Below are 21,834 nucleotides of genomic sequence, written 5' to 3'. Positions count from 1 at the left end.
CAACATTGAAACCAAAATTAATTTTCTATCAATTTTAATCAATATTAATAAAAAAGAAACAATTTTTTTTTGAAAATGATCATACCCATTTAATTCATTATAGAATTATATCTACATGAGATTGTCCCTTAACCCATAAATTTTGAAAAATTAACCATTGTTTATACATGGGTTGGAAATTTTATCAAGTACATGTAATATTCTACATGTGTAATCCCATATACATGTAATAAGAAGATATATATAACCATGGCATAAGAGCACATTTTTCTTTGATTTATTGATTAAGTCTTTTTTTCTTTTTGGGTTTATTTGCCTTGTTAAGGTGGGTATAACTCTTTGAAATTTTATTTTTCCAAAAAAAAAAAATTCAGTTATATAACTTAACCTATTTTCAAAAAAAAAAAAAATATATATATATATATATAATGAAGAAAATGGAGGTTGGCGAACTCAACTTTACCGTTGCTACTTTTACGACTTACAGAACCTCATATTTAAAAAAAAAAAAAATGATTAGAAAGAGAGTTAGATTTACGGCGAGAGAGTAAAGCCAAAGGCAAAGCTAAGCCAAACCCACCAAGCTTAGCGGCGCAACTCTCAGCTCTTCAAATTTGTCGGTGGTCCTGACCTGGCCTGTGTGTGAGTGTGTCTGTAATCACCTGTCTCTCTCTCTCTCTCTCAAACTCAGTATCTACGTAAAAGCTCGTTTACATAACCAAACCAAAAGAGAGAAAAGATAATTAAAAAAAAAAAAAGCTCAAATTTATCAAAATCTCGTCTCTTCTCTTCTACGAAACCCGCAGATGCATCATCAAACAGCTTCCACATTTCTCACTCTCTGAACTCTCAACTCTCAACAAGGTCTGCCCCTCTCTCTCTCTAGATTTTTTGTATGCATTGGTGGTGAAGATCGTAAATTCCTCGAAATCCGAGGTCCAATCTGTTAGGCTCTCCAAAAAAATTTCCAATAACCAAAAATAAACTCACTCAGTCACTCTCTCTCTCTCTCCCATTTTTTTCGTTCTCATTTTTTGATTCTTCATTGACTCAAAAATCACTAAAAGTCTTCACTCTTCGATTCTCTTCACCACACTCGATCTACACTGATTGGATCTATATTCTACTCAGCACAATTCAGCTTCACCACCCAATTTTACAGTGTTTTTCACATTTTGGTACTATTAGCTTTTTCTATAATATGATCTGGTATTTGATTTGATAGTGTTAAGTGTTAGAATTTCACATTTGTTTTTTGTTTTTTTTTGTTTTTTTTTTGGTGTGTGATCAGGAAGCTGATTTTTTGATGCATTGACTGGGTCTTCATAGATCTGGAGGGTTCTGAGTTTTGATTTGATTTGCTTTTCCTTTGGATTGAACCGTAGAAGAAGAAGCTGGCGACGACACTGGCTTGGAGGTACGCTGCCAGCAATGGCAGCGGCCTCGCTGCTAATGACATGGTACTTGTTCGAATCTCCTCTCTTTTTCGTGTGCTTCATTCGATTGTTTATGAATCAAGCAGTGCCAATTGTGTGAAATTGAGTGAGGAATTAGTACACATGAATTGAATGTTTGAATGTGACCCTTTGTTGACTTAAAAGTGAGAGACGTGGTGGATCTCATTAGCTGCATTATTTATTATTTCTTGATTAAAGTTTTGATCGGTGTAGTTGGCCTATATAACCTGCGTGGTTGGCGTTTCGGGTATCTGAAATGCATTTTTGGTAATTATATGAAAGATTTGAAAGATTAGGGGACAGAATTGGCAGATGGTTTTTTAGAATGGAGGATTTTGTTTTCTCTGTGTTACCATTAATGGGATTTGTTTACTTAATGAAATCTTTTATTGGCATGACAAAAAACCCGCATTTGTTTCTATTATGAACTTGGAACTTATTCTATTTTGGGAGTATGCTGTGGTTTGATCTATTTCGGTTGAAACTCTATTTTCCAATGGATTCTTAAAATTTCCATTACAATTTTGTATCGTTTTCATTTAAATTTTGAGTGGTTTTCTGCTGTTACCATCAATTGAATGGTGTATAGATATGTCATACTTATTGTTCTTTGCTTTAATTGTCATGATTGCAGGAAAGAAATGGGGATGCAAAAGTTCAAGATTCAGAGCCTCCAACCCCACATTCTGTTGTAAAAATCGGTTTGAGGTTAGTTCGGATTTTTCTGCAAAAATTGTGTTTTTTTATTAAAATTTTTTATTCTGCAGTCTATAACATTTAGGCATTTAGCCACTTTATAGCTGAGCTGCTAGTAGTACTAGTGCAAGCTTATGATTTCTGGTTCCAACTTTATCAAGTTAATACTATTGGAGAGCCATTTCAATGGCATTAACCTTGATTTAAGTGCTTAATCACTTCAAAGAAGCAGACTAGCATAAAAATTATTGAGTTGAGTAGTATGTGTCAATTATTTCTGGACTAGGAGATACTTTATTTTTTCTTAGACAATGTGAACTTCTCTGTTATTTCATTGCTTGATTTCACTTTAGTAAGTGACTCCATTGTTATTGTTATTATTATATATGTAAAACAACTTAATTTGTTCTTCTGGAAGCTGTAAACAAATTATTTCTCTTCCAAATTACATTCAGCTCCAGATCGTTGCCTTACTGCTCAATTTAGGGCATTTGGCATTTGCTTATGATCCGGGCTGTTTCTCCCTCGATGATTAAGCTTATAGATTTAGCTTTTTGTTTTTTGGCCCCTTGATCAACCTCATAGTTCTGACAACTCATGACATTCCTTAATTGTGCAATCATTTACCTTTTCTTCCCCTCCCTCCCCCCCCCCCCCCAAAAAAAAAAAAAAAAAAAATCCCTTAGAAACGCTGTAGATTATTGAGCTTTTTAATACATTCCCAATTTTTAGATCATTTCTAAGAGTGGTAACTTTTACCATTCAGTCAAATGATGATTCTAGCTGAAGTATCTTGCATTCTTAATCACTTGCAGAGACCGTAGTAGTAGCATGGAGGATCCAGATGGGACGTTAGCAAGTGTTGCCCAATGCATTGAGCAGCTGCGTCAAAGTTCCTCATCTATACAGGAGAAAGAGTATTCCTTGAGACAGTTGCTGGAACTTATCGATACACGTGAAAATGCTTTCAGTGCCGTTGGATCTCACTCTCAGGCTGTTCCAGTACTTGTTTCTCTTCTCCGATCAGGTTCACTCGGAGTGAAGATACAGGCTGCAACTGTTTTAGGCTCTCTATGTAAGGAGAATGAGCTACGGGTAAAAGTCTTGCTTGGAGGATGCATTCCGCCATTGCTTGGCCTACTCAAGTCCAGCTCAGCAGAGGGTCAAGTTGCATCTGCAAAGACTATTTATGCTGTTTCTCAAGGTGGTGCTAGGGATCATGTTGGATCGAAAATTTTTTCAACAGAAGGAGTTGTTCCAGTGCTCTGGGAGCAGCTATCAAATGGGCTCAAGACTGGAAATGTAGTTGATAGCTTATTGACTGGAGCATTAAAGAACCTTTCTAGCAGCACTGAAGGATTCTGGACTGCAACAGTTCAAGCTGGAGGAGTGGATATACTTGTGAAGTTGCTGACAACAGGAAAGTCAAGCACCCAAGCAAATGTGTGCTTTCTTCTTGCATGTATGATGATGGAGGATGCATCTGTTTGTACTAAAGTGTTGGCCGCAGAGGCTACAAAACATCTCCTCAAGCTATTAGGACCTGGTAATGAAGCTCCTGTTAGAGCAGAAGCTGCAGGTGCTATTAAAGCTCTTTCAGCCCAATGCAAAGAAGCAAGGCGGGAGGTAGCTAATTCCAATGGTATTCCTGCTCTTATAAATGCTACCATTGCTCCTTCCAAAGAATTCATGCAGGGGGAGTATGCCCAAGCGTTGCAGGAGCATGCTATGTGTGCTTTAGCAAACATCTCTGGTGGTTTGTCATATGTCATCTCAAGCCTTGGTCAAAGCCTTGAATCATGCACTTCACCTGCCCAAACTGCGGACACATTAGGGGCTTTAGCTTCGGCTCTGATGATATATGATAGTAAAGCAGAATCTACGAGAGCATCAGATCCTCTGGTTATTGAACAGACTCTGCTTAAGCAGTTCAAACCCAACTTACCTTTTCTTGTGCAGGAGCGTACGATAGAAGCCCTAGCCAGTTTGTATGGGAATGCCATACTCTCAATTAAACTAGCAAATTCTGATGCAAAACGGTTGCTTGTTGGTTTGATCACAATGGCAACCAATGAAGTGCAGGATGAGCTTATGAAAGCCCTTCTCACACTTTGCAACAATGAAGGCAGTCTGTGGCGTGCACTTAAAGGCCGTGAGGGAGTCCAGCTGTTGATATCTCTTCTTGGGCTATCATCAGAACAACAGCAAGAATGTGCAGTTGCATTACTTTGCCTTCTATCTAACGAAAATGATGAAAGTAAATGGGCTATCACTGCTGCTGGTGGCATACCTCCACTTGTCCAAATTCTAGAGACTGGGTCAGCAAAAGCCAAGGAAGATTCAGCAGCAATCCTTAGAAACCTATGCAATCATAGTGAAGATATACGTGCTTGTGTTGAAAGTGCTGATGCTGTTCCGGCATTGTTATGGCTACTGAAGAATGGAAGCCCCAATGGGAAGGAAATTGCTGCAAAGACTTTGAATCATTTAATCCACAAATCTGATACTGCAACTATCAGCCAGCTCACTGCATTATTAACTAGTGATCTACCTGAATCTAAATTTTATGTTTTGGATGCCTTAAGAAGCATGCTTTCTGTGGTCCCCCTCAATGATATATTGCGCGAAGGTAGTGCTGCTAATGATGCAATTGAGACAATGATAAAAATCTTGGGCTCAACTAAGGAAGAGACTCAGGCTAAGTCTGCATCGGCTCTAGCTGGAATTTTTGAAACTAGGAAAGACCTGCGTGAAAGTAGCATAGCTGTTAAAACTCTTTGGTCGGCCATGAAACTGCTTAATGTTGAATCTGAAAACATCCTGGTAGAGTCCTCACATTGTCTTGCTGCAATATTTCTTTCAATCAAAGAGAACCGGGATGTTGCAGCTGTTGCTAGAGATGCACTGTCTCCCTTAGTTGTGCTTGCTAACTCTACAGTTTTGGAAGTTGCTGAGCAAGCAACATGTGCTCTGGCAAATCTAATTTTGGATATTGAGATATCAGAGAATGCTGTTCCTGAAGAAATTATTTTGCCTGCTACTAGGGTTTTGCATGAAGGAACAGTTTCTGGAAAGGCACATGCAGCTGCAGCAATTGCTCGTCTGCTCCATTCTCGCCGAATTGATCATGCCTTAACTGACTGTGTGAATCGTGCTGGAACGGTTCTTGCAATAGTTTCCTTTCTGGAATCTGCTATAGGAGAATCAGTTGTCACATCAGAGGCACTAGATGCACTTGCTATACTGTCCAGGTCAGAGGGAGCTAGCGGGCATATAAAACCTGCATGGGCAGTTTTAGCTGAATTCCCAAAAAGCATTACCCCAATAGTTTTATCTATTGCTGATGCAACACCATTGTTGCAGGATAAAGCTATTGAAATATTGTCGCGGCTTTGCCGAGATCAGTCCATTGTTTTAGGAGAAGCAGTTGCCTGTGCCTCTCGATGTATATCATCAACTGCTAGAAGGGTGATCAGTTCTACAAACCCAAAGGTCCAAATTGGAGGAGCTGCACTTCTTATCTGTGCTGCAACAGTTAATCACCAAAGAGTGGTGGAGGATCTTAATGAATCACACCTCTGTTCCCATCTTATTCAGTCTCTTGTTGCAATGCTTCGTTCTGGAGAGACTTCTTTGGGAAATCAGGGTGACGATGACAAGGAATCCATTAGCATTTATAGGTGTACTAAAGAAGAAGGCAGGAATGGTGAATCCGGTACAGGAACAGCAATCATATCTGGTGAGAACTTAGCTATATGGCTACTTTCTGTTCTTGCCTGCCATGATGGAAAGAGTAAAAGTGTGATTATGGAGGCTGGAGCAATTGATGTCATCACTGATAGAATCTCAGATTGTTTCTTTCAGTATACTCAGGTAATTAACTTTCTTGTTCTTCTATAAGAAAAAGGAGAAAAAATGACGCATCTAATTGGTGAAATCTGAAAATTGCATATAAGGTCGTTAGTAGTATGACATTATTCTCTATCCATCTGTTTACTCATGCTTGCTATAGTGAGATCTAATGGTCATTTTTTTAACCTCTTATTTGGCCTTGGTTTGCTCCATGATAATCTATGCAGAATGATTTTAAGGAAGATAGCAGCATCTGGGTTTGTGCTCTACTTCTAGCAATTTTATTTCTAGATCGAGATATCATACGAGCACATGCAACCATGAAATGTATACCAGTACTTGCAAATTTGTTGAAGTCAGAAGAGTCGGCAAACAGATATTTTGCTGCTCAAGCAATGGCCAGTTTAGTGTGTAATGGTAGCAGAGGGACTCTCCTGTCTGTTGCAAATTCTGGGGCAGCAGGTGGGCTTATTTCCTTACTTGGCTGTGCAGATGCTGACATATCTGATCTTCTGGAAATGTCAGAGGAGTTTGATTTGGTGCGATATCCGGAACAAGTTGCTCTTGAGAGATTGTTCAGAGTTGATGACATAAGAGTTGGTGCTACTTCCCGGAAAGCAATACCTGCCCTTGTTGATTTGCTTAAACCAATTCCAGATCGTCCTGGAGCACCATTTCTAGCACTTGGGATCCTGACTCAGCTGGCAAAAGACTGTGCCCCAAATAAGATTGTCATGGTAGAATCAGGAGCTTTGGAAGCTCTGACCAAGTATCTTTCGCTTGGGCCACAAGATGCAACTGAGGAGGCTGCTACTGATCTGTTAGGGATCCTATTCAGCAGTGCTGAAATACGGAGACATGAAGCTGCATTTGGTGCTGTTAGTCAACTTGTAGCGGTTTTACGTTTAGGTGGAAGAGGTGCAAGGTACAGTGCTGCGAAAGCTTTGGAGAGCCTATTTTCTGCTGACCATATTAGGAATGCAGAAACTGCCCGACAAGCTGTTCAACCCTTGGTGGAGATTCTCAATACTGGTTTCGAGAGGGAGCAGCATGCTGCTATTGCCGCATTGGTTAGATTATTGAGTGAAAACCCATCAAGAGCCCTTGCTGTTGCAGATGTTGAAATGAATGCAGTGGATGTCCTTTGCAGGATCCTTTCGTCCAATTGCTCAATGGAACTAAAAGGGGATGCTGCTGAATTGTGTGGTGTTCTTTTTGGAAATACAAGAATCAGGTCTACCATGGCTGCAGCACGCTGTGTTGAGCCTCTGGTTTCTCTCCTTGTAACTGAGTTCAGTCCTGCTCAGAATTCAGTTGTCCGTGCATTGGATAAACTTGTTGATGATGAGCAACTGGCAGAACTAGTTGCTGCACATGGTGCAGTTATTCCTCTTGTTGGCCTTCTCTTTGGTAAGAATTACATGCTTCATGAGGCTATTTCTAGAGCTCTTGTGAAGTTAGGGAAAGACAGGCCTGCTTGTAAGATGGAAATGGTAAAAGCTGGAGTAATTGAGAGCATACTTGATATCCTTCATGAAGCACCAGATTTTCTGTCTGCTGCCTTTGCTGAGCTGCTCCGAATATTGACTAATAATGCTAGCATTGCAAAAGGACCATCTGCTGCAAAAGTGGTTGAGCCCCTTTTCCTGTTGCTGACAAGGCCAGAATTTGGGCCTGATGGGCAGCACAGTGCACTACAGGTTCTTGTCAATATTTTAGAGCATCCACAATGTCGTGCTGACTATAGGCTGACCTCTCACCGAGCAATTGAACCACTTATCCCTTTACTTGATTCTCCGGCTTCAGCAGTGCAACAGTTGGCAGCTGAGCTTCTATCCCATCTACTCTTGGAGGAACATCTTCAGAAGGATTCAGTGACACAGCAAGTAATTGGTCCCCTCATACGAGTTCTTGGTTCTGGTATACACATATTGCAGCAGAGAGCTGTAAAGGCTCTTGTAAGTCTGGCACTTACATGGCCAAATGAGATTGCAAAAGAGGGTGGTGTCGCTGAAATTTCTAAAGTGATATTGCAAGCTGATCCTTCACTTCCTCATGCTTTGTGGGAATCTGCTGCTTCTGTTTTATCAAGTATTCTGCAATTTAGTTCTGAATTTTATTTGGAAGTGCCTGTTGCTGTGTTGGTAAGGTTGCTTCGTTCTGGGTCAGAGGGCACAGTAATTGGTGCATTGAATGCCCTTCTGGTGTTGGAAAGTGATGATGCAACCACAGCTGAAGCAATGGCTGAAAGTGGTGCCATAGAGGCTCTTTTGGAACTTCTAAGATGCCATCAGTGTGAAGAAATTGCTGCTAGACTGTTGGAAGTATTGTTGAACAATGTGAAGATCAGAGAAACAAAAGCTACTAAATCTGCCATCTTACCATTGTCCCAGTACCTCTTGGATCCACAAACCCAAGCTCAGCAAGCAAGGTTACTGGCAACTTTGGCCCTTGGTGATCTATTCCAGAATGAGAGTCTTGCTCGAAGTACTGATGCTGTTTCAGCTTGCCGTGCCCTTGTAAATGTGCTTGAAGAACAACCTACAGAAGAAATGAAAGTTGTAGCTATATGTGCATTGCAAAACCTTGTGATGTACAGTCGGTCAAACAGAAGAGCAGTTGCTGAGGCTGGTGGTGTACAGGTTGTACTGGATCTTATTGGTTCAAGCGATCCAGATACATCTGTTCAGGCTGCAATGTTTGTTAAACTTCTCTTCTCAAATAATACTATTCAAGAGTATGCTTCCAGTGAAACAGTCAGAGCTATAACTGGTGAGTTCTCTTTATTCTCATTGCAGAATTTGCTGAGTATTTAATTGTTATGAAGAGCATTTATGTCCAAAAATTATGACAGAAGTGATTACAGTTTATTATGTTCTTGCAGAAAATGCAAAATAATAGTATGTTACTTTTCTAATGGTAGATGTCAAGTTGAGTTGCACTTGAACAAGAGCATTTTCTGAGTAGAATATGCAAAAATAAAATAAAATAACTTCTAATGATCACTTTCAAGCTGACTAGCATTTGAAGAAAGAAATGTGAATGGTAGGCTATTAGTGTTAACACAATCTCCCCCCCCCCCCCCACCCCAACACAAAAAAAAAAAAAAAAAAAAAAAAAATCTGAGCAAAATGAATATTAGTTTTTTCTATATACAATTTTTTAAAGTTGGCTGAAAAATCTTGAAAGGACTGATGACTCACAAATAAGGCATACAGTGAAAGTAGGCTGATATGGACCAATGACTAACTTCAGATAAAATGTGCTATTTCTTTTTAAGATTGAATTATTAAGTTATTGGTGTCAGCTGTGACTTGGGTGTCTTTGTCATGGAGGCAAATATTCTATCTTTCTTTCCCTTTTCTTTTTCTACTTTTTGGGTGTTTGGTCTGAAATGATTACTTTGACCTTGCAGCTGCTATTGAAAAAGATTTATGGGCCACTGGAACTGTGAATGAGGAGTATCTGAAAGCTCTAAATTCTCTCTTCAGCAACTTCCCTCGTTTGAGAGCCACTGAGCCTGCAACACTTAGCATTCCCCATCTGGTTACATCCCTCAAGACAGGCTCAGAGGCAACTCAAGAAGCTGCCCTGGATGCACTTTTTCTTCTTAGGCAAGCTTGGTCAGCATGCCCAGCTGAAGTTTCTAGAGCTCAATCAATAGCTGCTGCAGATGCAATCCCCTTACTGCAATACCTTATCCAGTCTGGCCCACCTCGGTTTCAGGAGAAGGCAGAATTTCTGTTGCAGTGTTTGCCAGGGACATTAGTGGTGATAATCAAACGTGGCAACAATATGAAGCAATCAGTGGGAAATCCAAGTGTTTTTTGTAAGCTTACACTTGGCAACACTCCACCTAGGCAAACCAAGGTAACATACTTTTATATACTTTCATACAATGATATTTTGGTCAACAACTTTTTCCTTGGGTGCCTTCTCTTGATTACATAAGTCACTTAATGGTACAAATACAAAATTACAAGAAATTGAATGTGAGACTCCAGGCTTGATTGCATAAGTCACTTAATTTCTTGGCTAAATTATGGGTGTGTTTGGATAGAACTTATTTTGTTGAAACTGAAAACTGAAAACACTGTAGCAAAATAATTTTTAAATGTGTGAATAGTATCGTGGGACCCGTTTTTAATGAAAAAATTGATAAAAAATGAAATTTGTGGGTCCATGAACAGTGCACGGATGCACTGTTCATGGAAAACTGGTCAAGTATTGCGGTTACTGTTTATGTACCGTACATGAACAGTAGCCACTTGTGAGGGGCAAAACGCGTGAAAAAAAAAAAAAAAGAAAAAAAAAAGGAAGAAGCAGAAAACGCAGAAACGCAGCAAACGCGGTATGCAAACAGGTACTACGTACAAAAATTTCAGAAAAGTGCACTTTTGACCCGTTCTATCAAAGGAAGGCTAATTATCTTCATTGGTTTTGCTACTGTGCTTTATATAATATAATGTATAAAAAAATTTATCTCTGGTCTTTGGGGTTTCAAATTTTGAGATTCCAAATGTGGGTATAGAAGGTAGTTGAAGTTTTGCATGGACAGGACAAACAAGATAATTGCTCTATGTTTCCTTTGTGTGATTGTTCTTCATTCTACTTTGCACTGATCCTTAATCTTTAGGCTGCATAGAACAGTTCTGTGTGGCATTGCTCACAACATTGCACTGAGCAAAGATGTATTTAATGAGATCCATTTTAATTGTCAACTTTACAATTTGGTCACAGGTTAATTTTTTTGTTGTCTCAACTTCTGGTATATTTGGCTGCTCTTATCAAATTACTGCTTGCAAATTCTCATAACTGTGAATTTATCAGGTGGTTTCAACTGGCCCAAATCCAGAGTGGGATGAGAGCTTTTCATGGTCCTTTGAGAGCCCTCCAAAAGGCCAGAAGCTGCATATTTCTTGCAAGAACAAGAGCAAAATGGGGAAGGTAAAATAAGATGAAAAGTGAATACCAGAATATATATATATATATATGCAAACTTTATTCACTCATATTACTTCCAATTTTCCTTTAATTGTATCTTAATCCAGTCTTTTCTTATCCAATGACAGAGTTCATTTGGAAAAGTAACGATCCAGATCGATCGGGTCGTGATGCTGGGAGCAGTTGCTGGTGAATACACTCTGTTGCCAGAAAGCAAAAGTGGGCCAGCACGGAATTTAGAAATAGAATTCCAATGGTCTAACAAGTAAGACCCATTACTGAAGTAATTAGTAATCTGCTGCAAGTTGAATTTTTAGGAAAAATATGTTCAGAGGGTTTTTTTTTTTGGGTTATTTATCATGTCGTGTATATAGTTTCCCTGAGATTTTGATTTTCATCAACAGTCTTAAAGAATAGTCATTTGTCAATGTATTCTTTTGTAAACCTTATCTTACATTTCCTGGGATGGACATTACAGGCAGAAGGATTAAGCTTTCCTCATACTTTCTGTATTGAGGTTTTTTTTTTTTTTTTGTTGTTGTTGTTGTCAACTCAGAGGGTAATAAGAGGTTGGTTCTGGTTTTGGATCTGTACATCTTATTGATTGTATTCCTTAATTTTATCATTTGATTGTAAAATAAATAGCGGAGACATGTTGTAATGTTGTATGTCTTGTAAACATATCATATTTTGAAATGTCTTGTAAACATCTTTTTACTTCATTGATGTCGAAAGCCTATCTTTTCCTGGAAAGATATGAGTGATTGCAGATTAAGGGAAAGAACTTTTCCAACCACGAAAATGTTGTATGTGTGTATTCTTGATTCATGGTTGATAAATATTTTTATTAATCTTCCTTAGTTGTTGGGGATCCATAGTAGACTTAAATTTTTAGACTAACAATTCGAAGCCCAAAGTTATAATCACTATTATCCTATTGCGAGGGAGTCAAACAGCGTATGAATGCTAGATTTAAAATGTTTTACACCTTTCTATCTATCACTTTAATTGAGGATTCCAGGGTAGTGTGCTTCATCGATGTGTTTTTCTTTCCCCTTACAATAATTGGGTGGGAAGGGAAGATTTGGAACTAAAGTTCAACCTATTGTGAGAATTGGGTAACGATTCCTAGTGAGCAATGCTAACTTTAAGCATTTGCATAAGTTCATGCAAAAATTCATAGTTATTTTAACATAAAAATCTTCTATTTTCTATTTTATCTAATAAAACATCTACATCATAATTATTTTTCTTAGACTATATTTTATTAAAATATTTTTTCTTTATCAATGTTCTCTCTCTCTCATATATATATATATATATATATATATATGAGTAAACAACTATTAAAAAATAGATTGAATTATTCACATGAATTGATGTGGGTGATTTTTTTTGAATTGTATGTTCAAAATTTATCACTTCTGCTATTACACTTCGATTAATGTGAGGGCTATCTTTTGATTTCCTGTGGATTTTGTCCAGCATCAGAAAAAATAAAATACAATGAGGCCTTTAATGTATTCCATGTGCATAACTATAACTTTTGATTTTGAGCAATACTAGAACTACATAATTCTGAACAATTTTGACCTCAACTCATCACTGGACAAATTGTGATTAAAATTATGTAAAATTATGTGGTTTTAACATTTTTCATACCAACATTTTTCCATTTTTGTCAATAATGGTACTACTCTTTAAAAAAGGAACATAAATACATAGTAAAATCAAACAAATGATTTCAGTTAATAAAATTTAAAAAAAAAAAAATTTTGAAATTGGGAAAAAAAAAATCATTCTTTCTGTATAAATAAGGTCATCAAAATAAAATCCTACAAAAAAGAACGGATAAGGTTAAAAAAAAAAAAATTAACTATTCAACCTTTCTTGTCATGAAAGAAGATGCGTCACACAAACTACTTAATACAAAAGAATAAAGATGTGATCGAGAAGTGCAATCATTTATGGGATTCAATAAAAAGTAAAAAGTAGCAATCATTTGTGGAGCCCTAAATGAGCATTTACCACCAGAATGGATTAAACCATTATTATTAATTTTTGTTTTTTTCAGGGGTTTGTGGATGGAGTTGGGATAAAGGGTATAGAGGGCGGTGATAGGTTGCTTTCCGCCCCACTAGCTTGGCAGAAAATAAGAGGCTAATCTCTCCTACGCTTAAGACACGGACCAGTGGCTGTCTCGTCTCGCGACAAGCAGTCACTGTCTCAAGCTTTGCTCACATGGGTCCTTCTACTTTTGCAGGCAATAATTCCTTTTCCATGCGTCAAATCAAATCATCAAACTACTGCTTCTATTACATACGTCCACCCAATTTCACCTGCTTCTTTCTCTTCGGATTAGGTTTTTTTTATTTAATTTCTTTTTTTAAAAAAATATTTTTTTAAGTCTCATTTAAACAAAATTTTAATAATGTATGCCCTAAAGGTACACAATAATTTTCATTTTTTGAAAAAATTTTCTCAGGAATTGAAAAAATATTGACAACTTTTTCAATTCTCGAGAAAATAATTCTAAAAATGGATTACTTATGGCACACATTAACCGGACTCTTTAAAAAAAATACAAATCTTGTTTTGTTAATTTGTGTGATGGTCACTTCATAAGTGTAAATGCTTGTGGGGTATAGAAGTAAAGGCCGGAGTTTAAGTCTTCAAGAAGGAGTTTTACACACATAAATATTTAGATTAAATTATAGTAGAATTTATATCTTATATAAAAATAAAAATAAAAAACACTTTCGTAAATAAATTTTCAATAAAAATTAATCAAAATGTATACAATATTTGTAAAAGCCAAACGATATTAGCTCTCTTATTTAGTCCCCCCACCGAAAAAAGAAAAAAGAAAAGAAAATCGATAATTGAAGGAGATAGATTCGAATATGGATAACATATTATTTGAAAATACTAGAAGAATGTGTTAAATAATTGAGTTACAATGCGTTTGACACACAATTAGTATTTAGTATGCCATTACTTTAAGTCTTTTTCATTAATTTGTTATAACTCCTAAATTATACTGTTTTAAATATAATTTTCTCTTTATTTTTAAAGAGAACCAGTGGACTAACTCACATTTGGGAGGGCCAAGCTCCTATTTTTATAAGTTAAATCTTTAATTTTTTTAAATAATTATATATCATAAAAGGATTTAAAAAATTTTATTGAGTAGTGATGCTCTCGTGTCCAACTCATGTCCAAGACAGCTTGCAGAAATGGAAGATTAGATAATCTACGGGTATGGTATCAGCCTTATCTTCTTCGATACTTAAATCAACACTTAGGGTCCGTTTGATTGGAGGATGGAAAAGTGAGTGGATAGAATATGGTTGTGATGTAGATATAAAATATTTTAGTTTTCCCTCATGTGTGTTTGGTTGAGACATGGAAAAGTTGAGGAGTAAAAATCTCTTTTGTTTAGTTAAGGAAAAAAAAAAAACAATAAAACAAAAGAGGATAGAAAATCATGTTTGTATAAATTTACCCTTATGTCCATATTACATAAAAAAAATATTAATAATTTTGAAAAAAAGAGTTAAAAAACAAATCTAAATGTTTAACCTTGAAAAAGAAAAAAAGGGGGGGGGGGGTGGGGAACCATCATGAAAGAGGGAGAGGGACGTACAGGTAATTTAGGGTGAAAAACACCAAAACACTCTCTTCATGAAAAGTAAGCATGGGGAGAAAACAATTCTCTCCCCCAAAATCACTCTGTTTAACCAAATACACATTCTCACCATTTTCTCTCCCTCTAGTTTTCACTCCAACTAAACAGAATTTTATCATATTTGTTTTTGTGGTAAAGAAGTAATTTATGAGTTTTCCCCCCCTTTATTGCTTGGTTTTAGAGTTGGTAGCTTATATTGACTTGCTTGATTTCCTTTGTCTTTTTTATCATTACATGGTTAAGGTTTGAGCATGTACTTATTGTGCATTCACGAGATTTTAGGATGCATACTTCAAGGTGGTTTAGAGTTAGAGCTTATGGTTGTTACCTTGTAAATTTAGCTATCATGTTTCAAGAACTATGCTTAAATGATAAAGATGGATAATTATTAGGTACTCCTAGAACACATTGACGTCATCACTACGCTCCGAGAGCCTTTAATAATTACTTGATAAGAAAATCTGATATCAATTGTCCAACCTTTTAGTTCATCCTTGTTGGGTGATGTTGTCTATCTTCTATGATGATAAGGGTGTTCACGTTGAATAGATTCAAAGTATGACACATAAGGAAGCCGACGGCTCCTCTGAGCTCGTCGGCTTCCCATAAGCGGTCGGGACCAAAAGCAACGACACCACAAAAAGATGATGGTCCCATGATACCCGATGGTTGTCTCAATGAAGCTGACAGGAAGTTTCAGACGAAGCAAGAAATCGACGGGTCCAGCGTGGTTTGTCTTGGTCTCCATGAATATCTGTGCAAGGAAATACCTTGCATCACACGACTAACCCTAAGCAAAGGAATCTACAAGGAAAGGATCCTGCAAAATGCGTGTATTAACGAGGATCTTCCCTACAAGGAAAAATCTTCTTTGCCAAGAAACAAATGTCAACTCCACGCTACAATAAAACCCCAAAACCCTCACAAATCAAAGTACGCGTAATTCTCCCAACTCTGGCACTTTAGAGTTGTAGAAATTCTCTATAATTTAACTTTCGGAGGGTATTTGGCCGGTACCATACTGGTACTCTTTGCAAAGTCTTCTTTGTTTCAGTTTTGCAGGTTTTATCTAAAGCATGTGAGGACTGTGCGGCTCACTGACGATTTTTGGCATCATATGACATAGCACATTAGGACTCTAGGAGGAGGAGCTCATCCTATCACTTTTGATTCCATTGTTTGTGTAGAAAAAAAAGTTGGATAGTGTTAGAATCGGATTTTTTGACTAAATACTAGACGAATTGTAGTGTGTGTTTGGATATTGATTATAAGCTATATTATTGCTTATTTTTCATATTATTTGCAGGTCCTACGTGAGTTACTTATTTTATTTAATTTTTACCTTTATTTACTGTATTTTTAGCAAAAAGATAGATAAAATGTTTTCAAACAAACACATATAAAAATAAGCTCTTGCTTCTTATGATTGGCAAGCATAAAAAACCAATTATTTTGGCCTTTTGAACTTTTTATTTATTTATTTATTTTGGAGAGCTCTTTTGAACTTATTTTGATGGGCTGCATAAAATTTCTCCCTATTTTTCACTATAATATCTTTAGCAAATAAGCAATCAACAAAGCACAAGAAATTGCATTGCATTTGGCATTGGCTTAAAAAGCTAGTTTTTTTTTACTATTTAGCTTATATTTGCTATTGTGGGGGGCAAAAGACTAATAGGCCCATGTCGATGTCTACACTGGGCCAGGGGCCCAGCCCAAGGAAAAACCCCTCCTCGGCCATGGGGAGAATCCTCCTCAACATGGATATAGCCGAGGATAAAAGAGGCAACCTGCCACTGGTAATGACACTCCACATCGTTCCACAGGGCAGGAAAAGCACTAAAGTAGAAAAGGACAACGGAGAAAACGGAAGCGTCTAAGGGAAAGGCTGCCATTATTGCATTCAGTGCCTTGTGCCTGACATGGCCATACTTCTCTGTCCTTACAACCACTCCCAACAAATGGAGGGAATGGCTGATAGGACAAGTACCTACCCTAGGGACCCCATTCAGGAGGAAGGAAATTACTATAAAAAGGGAGTAAAAGAGAAACAGAAAGACGGGGCGGAGACCCCTTATCTCACCAGAGGCACTAGAAAAAGCTCCCTAGACTGTGCCAAGGAGCAAATCCCCCCTGGAAAACTCGGTCCTTGAAGAACACCGTGATGACCGTTGTCCATACACTAAAACTTAGCTCTTTGGCTCATTCTCTACAAATTCATTGTACCGGGCTCACTGGTCAAGGTCCCATGTATCTTGGGCTTGGTCAGAAAAACGTGACCCTACAATTGGCGCCGTCTGTGGGAAGAGCTTGTGCGTTAGCAAGTGCAATGGCTGATCACGGTGGGATCAAGCTCCTGCCAGTAAGAGTCCATCAGGAAGACCGTTGTGGCGGTGGTACAAGCTACATGAAAGCCTCCCCATTATTTCCTAAAATACACCATCGTTGTCGTAACTCAGCTTCCACTCAGGCCCACACTTCGAAGCGTTGATTACGTGGGAAGGGTTGCTAAGCGAAACGTGGTCCTAGGGGCTTCTGATGTCAAATGTGCCCCGGGCACTTGACAATGGGCTAATTCTCGCGGGCCTAGTAGTCCAGTTCGCTGAATCCCCTCCGGAGAAAGAAGTTGATGGCCTAACCAAAAGTCTAAGTGCTAGACAGAATCAGAGTCTTGCATGGTCCTCGGACTCAAACTTATGGGGAAACTAGTCACTCCAAGAGCATAAGTGCTAGACAGAACCAATGTCTTGCATGGTCCTCGAACTCAAATCTATGGGGAAACTAGTCACTCCAAAAGCCTAAGTGCTAGACAAAACCAAGGTCTTGCATGGTCCTCGGAATCAAACCTATGGGGAAACTAGCCACTCCAAGAGCCTAAGTGCTAGATAGAACCAAGGTTTTGCATGGTCCTCGGACTCAAACCTATGGGGAAACTAGTCACTCCAAAAGCTTAAGTGCTAGACAGAACCAAGGTCTTGCATGGTCCTCGGACTCAAACTTATGGGGAAACTAGTCACTCCAAGAGCATAAGTGCTAGACAGAACCAAGGTCTTGCATGGTCCTCGGACTCAAACCTATGAGGAAATTAGTCACTCTAAAAGCTTAAGTGTTAGACAGAACCAAGGTCTTGCATGGTCCTCGGACTCAAAACTATGGGGAAACTAGTCGCTCCAAAAGCCTAAGTGCTAGATAGAACCAAGATCTTGCGTGGTCCTTGGACTAAAACCTACGGGAAGCTAACTACATTAAGAAAGGCTTAAGTCCTGGACGGAATGGAGGTCCTGCGTGGTCCTTGGACCTCCGGCTTTATGGAAACTAACACACAATGGTACATTTCTAAGTGTTTAGACTAGGTATAGTCATGCCCCGGTCCTCGGACCAGACGCCTAGAGCGAGTTAAAGCTGTGAATATCGTCGGAGACGTGGAAAAGAACCCTAGAACCCAGCGACCCCCTCGGACAGTTTATTTTAGGTTACACGTCCTCGGGCATCCACCTCGTTCGCAGTATGGAGCATGCGGCTGTTATCCCGGTTAATCTTATATAGTTAACCTACTCAAAGTCAGCATTGTTGTGCCCATCAGTTTTGATAAATTCAAAGTGATAACTCTTTATTGGCAATGGCATCGGTTCTAAGTACCGTTAGGAAGAAAAAACACCAGCACATTTATTCACAAAATAATTATTGTAGAAAAGAAAGGATACGCAAAATGAGATAAAATCATCTTTTATTAGATAAGGAAATAGTACAATGTACATAAAAGAGTTTAAACAAGCCTATATCAGAGGCTAACTATAAAAAAAATGGGGGGGGGGGGTAACATGGGAAGGGTGAATCCTAAACCTAGCTCCAATAGCAATAGCGCAAGTACGGATGGCACCAACGGTAGAAGAGAAGAAGAAGCGGAGACACTTGATCCACGACCTTGCTCTAGCAGCAATCAAGCAAGTCTGGATGGTATCGGCGGTGGAAGAGGAGAAGAAGCAGAGACGCCAAAATCTCCATACTTGCTTTAGCAGCAATCGAGCAAGTATCGCTCTAGCAGCAACCGAGCAAGTATGGATGGTACCGGAAATGGGAGGCCCAAACCCTTACATTCGTGGCACATGGCGCCGGATGAAAATCCCAGTGCTGTCGCACCAAAAATCTGATGTGACCTACATTTGCTTCGGATTTTGGTTAAAGGAAGAGAGACTTCTTTCTTGTCCAGTCGAGGGGGAGAAATATCTTCAACCTTTGCCTCCCTTGCCTTGACCGGGCCATTCTGAATCTCAGAGATATCCAAGGCTTCTAAAGAGGGTTTTGTTCCTTCACCCTCACCCTAACCATGACCATTTCACTCCCTAAATCCCAGTCACTCTCATAGTAGGGACTTTGGGAACATTTGGGGAGTTAGAAACCTGAAAAACTCAAGGGTTTGCAAATAAAAGGGGACGATCTCCCACCGCGCGTCTTATATAGGGGACAAATCTGGAGGCAATCAATTCGCCCTAAATCTCCAAGAAGGAATTACAAACGAGATCAATCTCGTGAAAGGGCCCTAATTAAAGCGCGCCTCGTGTACTGAAACGACAGGAACGCGGCTTGGATAGACTAAAAGAATGTCTCACAGCTAGGAATGCACCTCAAACAAACGAAGAGACTTTGGCATTAATTGAGGGCAAGAATTGGCAAGCCGTGACAGAGGCCTGATGTCACCAAAACCCTCCTCTCCGTCCGAGGAGCCAGACAATAAGATTTTGAGGGACTATTGTGGGGGGCAAAAGACTAATAGGTCCATGTCGATGTCTACATTGGGTTAGAGGCCCAGCCCAAGGAAAAACCCCTCCTCGGCCATGGGGAGAATCCTCCTCAGCATGGATATAGTCGAGGATAAAAGAGGCAACCTGCCATTGGTAGTGACACTCCACATCGTTCCACTGGGCAGGAAAAGCACTAAAACAGAAAAGGACAACGGAGAAAACGGAAGCGTCTAAGGGAAAGGCTGCCATTATTGCATTCAGTGCCTTGTGCCTGACATGATCATACTTCTTTGTCCTTACAACCACTTCCAACAAATAGAGGGAAGGGCTGATGGGACAAGTACTTACTCTAGGAACCCCATTTAGGAGGAGGGAAATTACTATAAAAAGGGAGTAAAGAGAAACAGAAAGGCGGGGCGGATACCCCTTATCTCACCAGAGGCACCAGAAAAAGCTCCCCGGACCATGCCGAGGAGTAAATCCCCCCTGGAAAACTCGGTCCTTGAAGAACACCGTGATGACCGTTGTCCATACACTAAAGCCTAACTCTTTGGCCCACTCTCTACAAATTCATTGTATCAGGCTCATTGGTCTAAGGTCCCATGCATCTTGGGCTTGGCTAGAAAAACGTGACCTTACAGCTATTATTCAGTTTATTTTTACTACTATTTATGAATCCCATTACACTTTTTGGTACTATTTATAGGTCTTACTATACTATTTTAGTTACCTTTTAACTTTATTTACAGTATTTTTAACAAATTTTTTTTCAGTTTTAGGCTTTTAGCTAAATAAGCTATTCCTAAATGGACAATAAATATAGGTTCAATTAATTTTTTGTTGAAAGCTTTTTTATTTGTTAAAAAAAAAAAATCCTATTTCATTTCTCCTTTTAAAAAAAACGAATGAAATTTTTGAAATCCAAAGCGATAATATTCACTTTGTTTCTCTGTCGCTAGTGAAGGTTGGCTGCTCTAACCTCTCCTAGGTTGTAGAACCGCCGTCCCTCTTTGAAGGTGCTGTTTTGTCCCTTAGGGTAACAACGTTACACTAAGGTTTTTGTTGTGGGTTTTCTTCTTCGGGGATAGGGAAACACTATTCATCCCTTGCACCATGGAGGATCTCGCTGTACAGTGGAATGGGCTCTCTCTTTCGCACAGAGAAGGACCTAAGTTCCGGTTACATTCAAATTTGGCTTCTGCTGAATATACTATTGTTGCAAAATTTTTGACGAAACGAGCCTTAAACACTGATGCAATTACAGCAACCTTCAAGCCGTTATGGTGATCCAAAAACGGCTTCAGGGTTAAAAATCTTGGCAACCATGTTATCTTATTCACTTTTGACAATGAGGAAGAGGTGGATACGATTATGGCCAACGAGCCGTGGAGTTTTGACAAGCATCTTGTGGTCCTACAACGATATGGTAAGGACTCAATTGTGGAAGAACTATCATTTAATCTCACGCATTTTTGGGTGCAGGTACATGGTATTCCTTTGGGATATATGAACCCGACAGTGGCGGCAGGACTTTGTGACACCATAGGGAAAGTCATATGCCACCCAAAAGTGCCCATTGAAGATGGGGGTGGTTTCATGAGAGTGCAGATCCTTATTGATATATCTCAACCTTTAAGTCGGGGAAGGGTTATCTGCCTCGAGGATGATAAAGAATTATGGGTTTCTTTCAAATGTGAGCGGCTGCCCAATCTGTGTTATTGGTGTGGGTGCCTAACGCATAATGACCGTGATTGTGAGTTGTGGTTAGACAGTGAGGGTACACTTGAAGAAACAGATAAGCAGTATGGTCCTTGGATACGGGCTCCTCCCTTTGTAAGCTCGCGCAAGGCAGTGATCACAGTGCCGGGCTTCTATGTCAAAAACAAGGACATACCAGTAAGAGGAGAACCTGGTGGCTTTTCACGGCGGCTGTCGGCAACAGATGAATTTTTGAAACGTACACAGGGAGCGTCTCAGCCTAATCAAGAAAATACTGAAACGGTGGAAGTAATAAATGAAACTTCAGAAAATTCTTTCCTTACACAGAATGGTCGAGCTGGCCATAATCAATCAGGTCCGGATTTGGCGCAACCACAAGCTAATTTGGAGACATTAGAGAAACAAATAGAGGAAATTGACCGAGAATTGCGGAGGTTTGACTTACCTGGGAATAACGTGCATGAGCAACCTATGGATACTGAAAATACTCCCCAAACTTATTTCCCTCCTCAAACAAAAATATCCCTTCACAACCCCCCTGTTACGCCACAATCCATTCAAAAATCAAATGTCCCAGCCAAAACCCAACATAATCTCAACCCGATCACACCATCCCTACATACTCCCAACCCGATCCCACTACCCATAAATACTCCCAACCTTATCAATGTCAACCCGACCCCACCACCATGCAATACTCCAAAAACTCCCAAAATTAATCACACCTCTCCCATAA

At 39.1% G+C, this 21,834-nt stretch overlaps 1 protein-coding gene across 2 annotated transcripts; it reads left to right on the top strand.

Moving 5' to 3' along the window:
- Nucleotides 1-668: 668 nt before the first annotated feature.
- LOC115994957 (protein CELLULOSE SYNTHASE INTERACTIVE 1) lies at nucleotides 669-11,675 on the top strand. Of its 2 annotated transcripts, none has more exons than XM_031119313.1 (8): nucleotides 669-864; nucleotides 1,292-1,460; nucleotides 2,092-2,165; nucleotides 2,969-6,026; nucleotides 6,233-8,777; nucleotides 9,421-9,875; nucleotides 10,836-10,952; nucleotides 11,078-11,675. In XM_031119313.1, exons 2-8 carry the CDS (start codon nucleotides 1,458-1,460, stop codon nucleotides 11,216-11,218), a joined length of 6,393 nt encoding a protein of 2,130 aa, XP_030975173.1. In that variant the 5' UTR covers nucleotides 669-864; nucleotides 1,292-1,457; the 3' UTR covers nucleotides 11,219-11,675. The 2 variants fall into 2 exon arrangements, with proteins under 2 accessions (XP_030975173.1, XP_030975174.1); XM_031119314.1 differs by having other exon boundaries at nucleotides 669-1,178.
- Nucleotides 11,676-21,834: the final 10,159 nt, after the last annotated feature.

Source organism: Quercus lobata, chromosome 6, assembly GCF_001633185.2.
Source record: "Quercus lobata isolate SW786 chromosome 6, ValleyOak3.0 Primary Assembly, whole genome shotgun sequence".
Taxonomy (NCBI): domain Eukaryota; kingdom Viridiplantae; phylum Streptophyta; class Magnoliopsida; order Fagales; family Fagaceae; genus Quercus; species Quercus lobata.
This window is presented reverse-complemented; position numbering and strand designations above follow the sequence as displayed.

Excerpts from the sequence above, each read along its gene's own strand:
- LOC115994957 (XM_031119313.1), top strand. Across the intron at positions 8,778-9,420 it reads AACAGTCAGAGCTATAACTG|CTGCTATTGAAAAAGATTTA; the intron begins GTGAGTTCTCTT and ends TTGACCTTGCAG. Across the intron at positions 10,953-11,077 it reads ACAAGAGCAAAATGGGGAAG|AGTTCATTTGGAAAAGTAAC; the intron begins GTAAAATAAGAT and ends ATCCAATGACAG.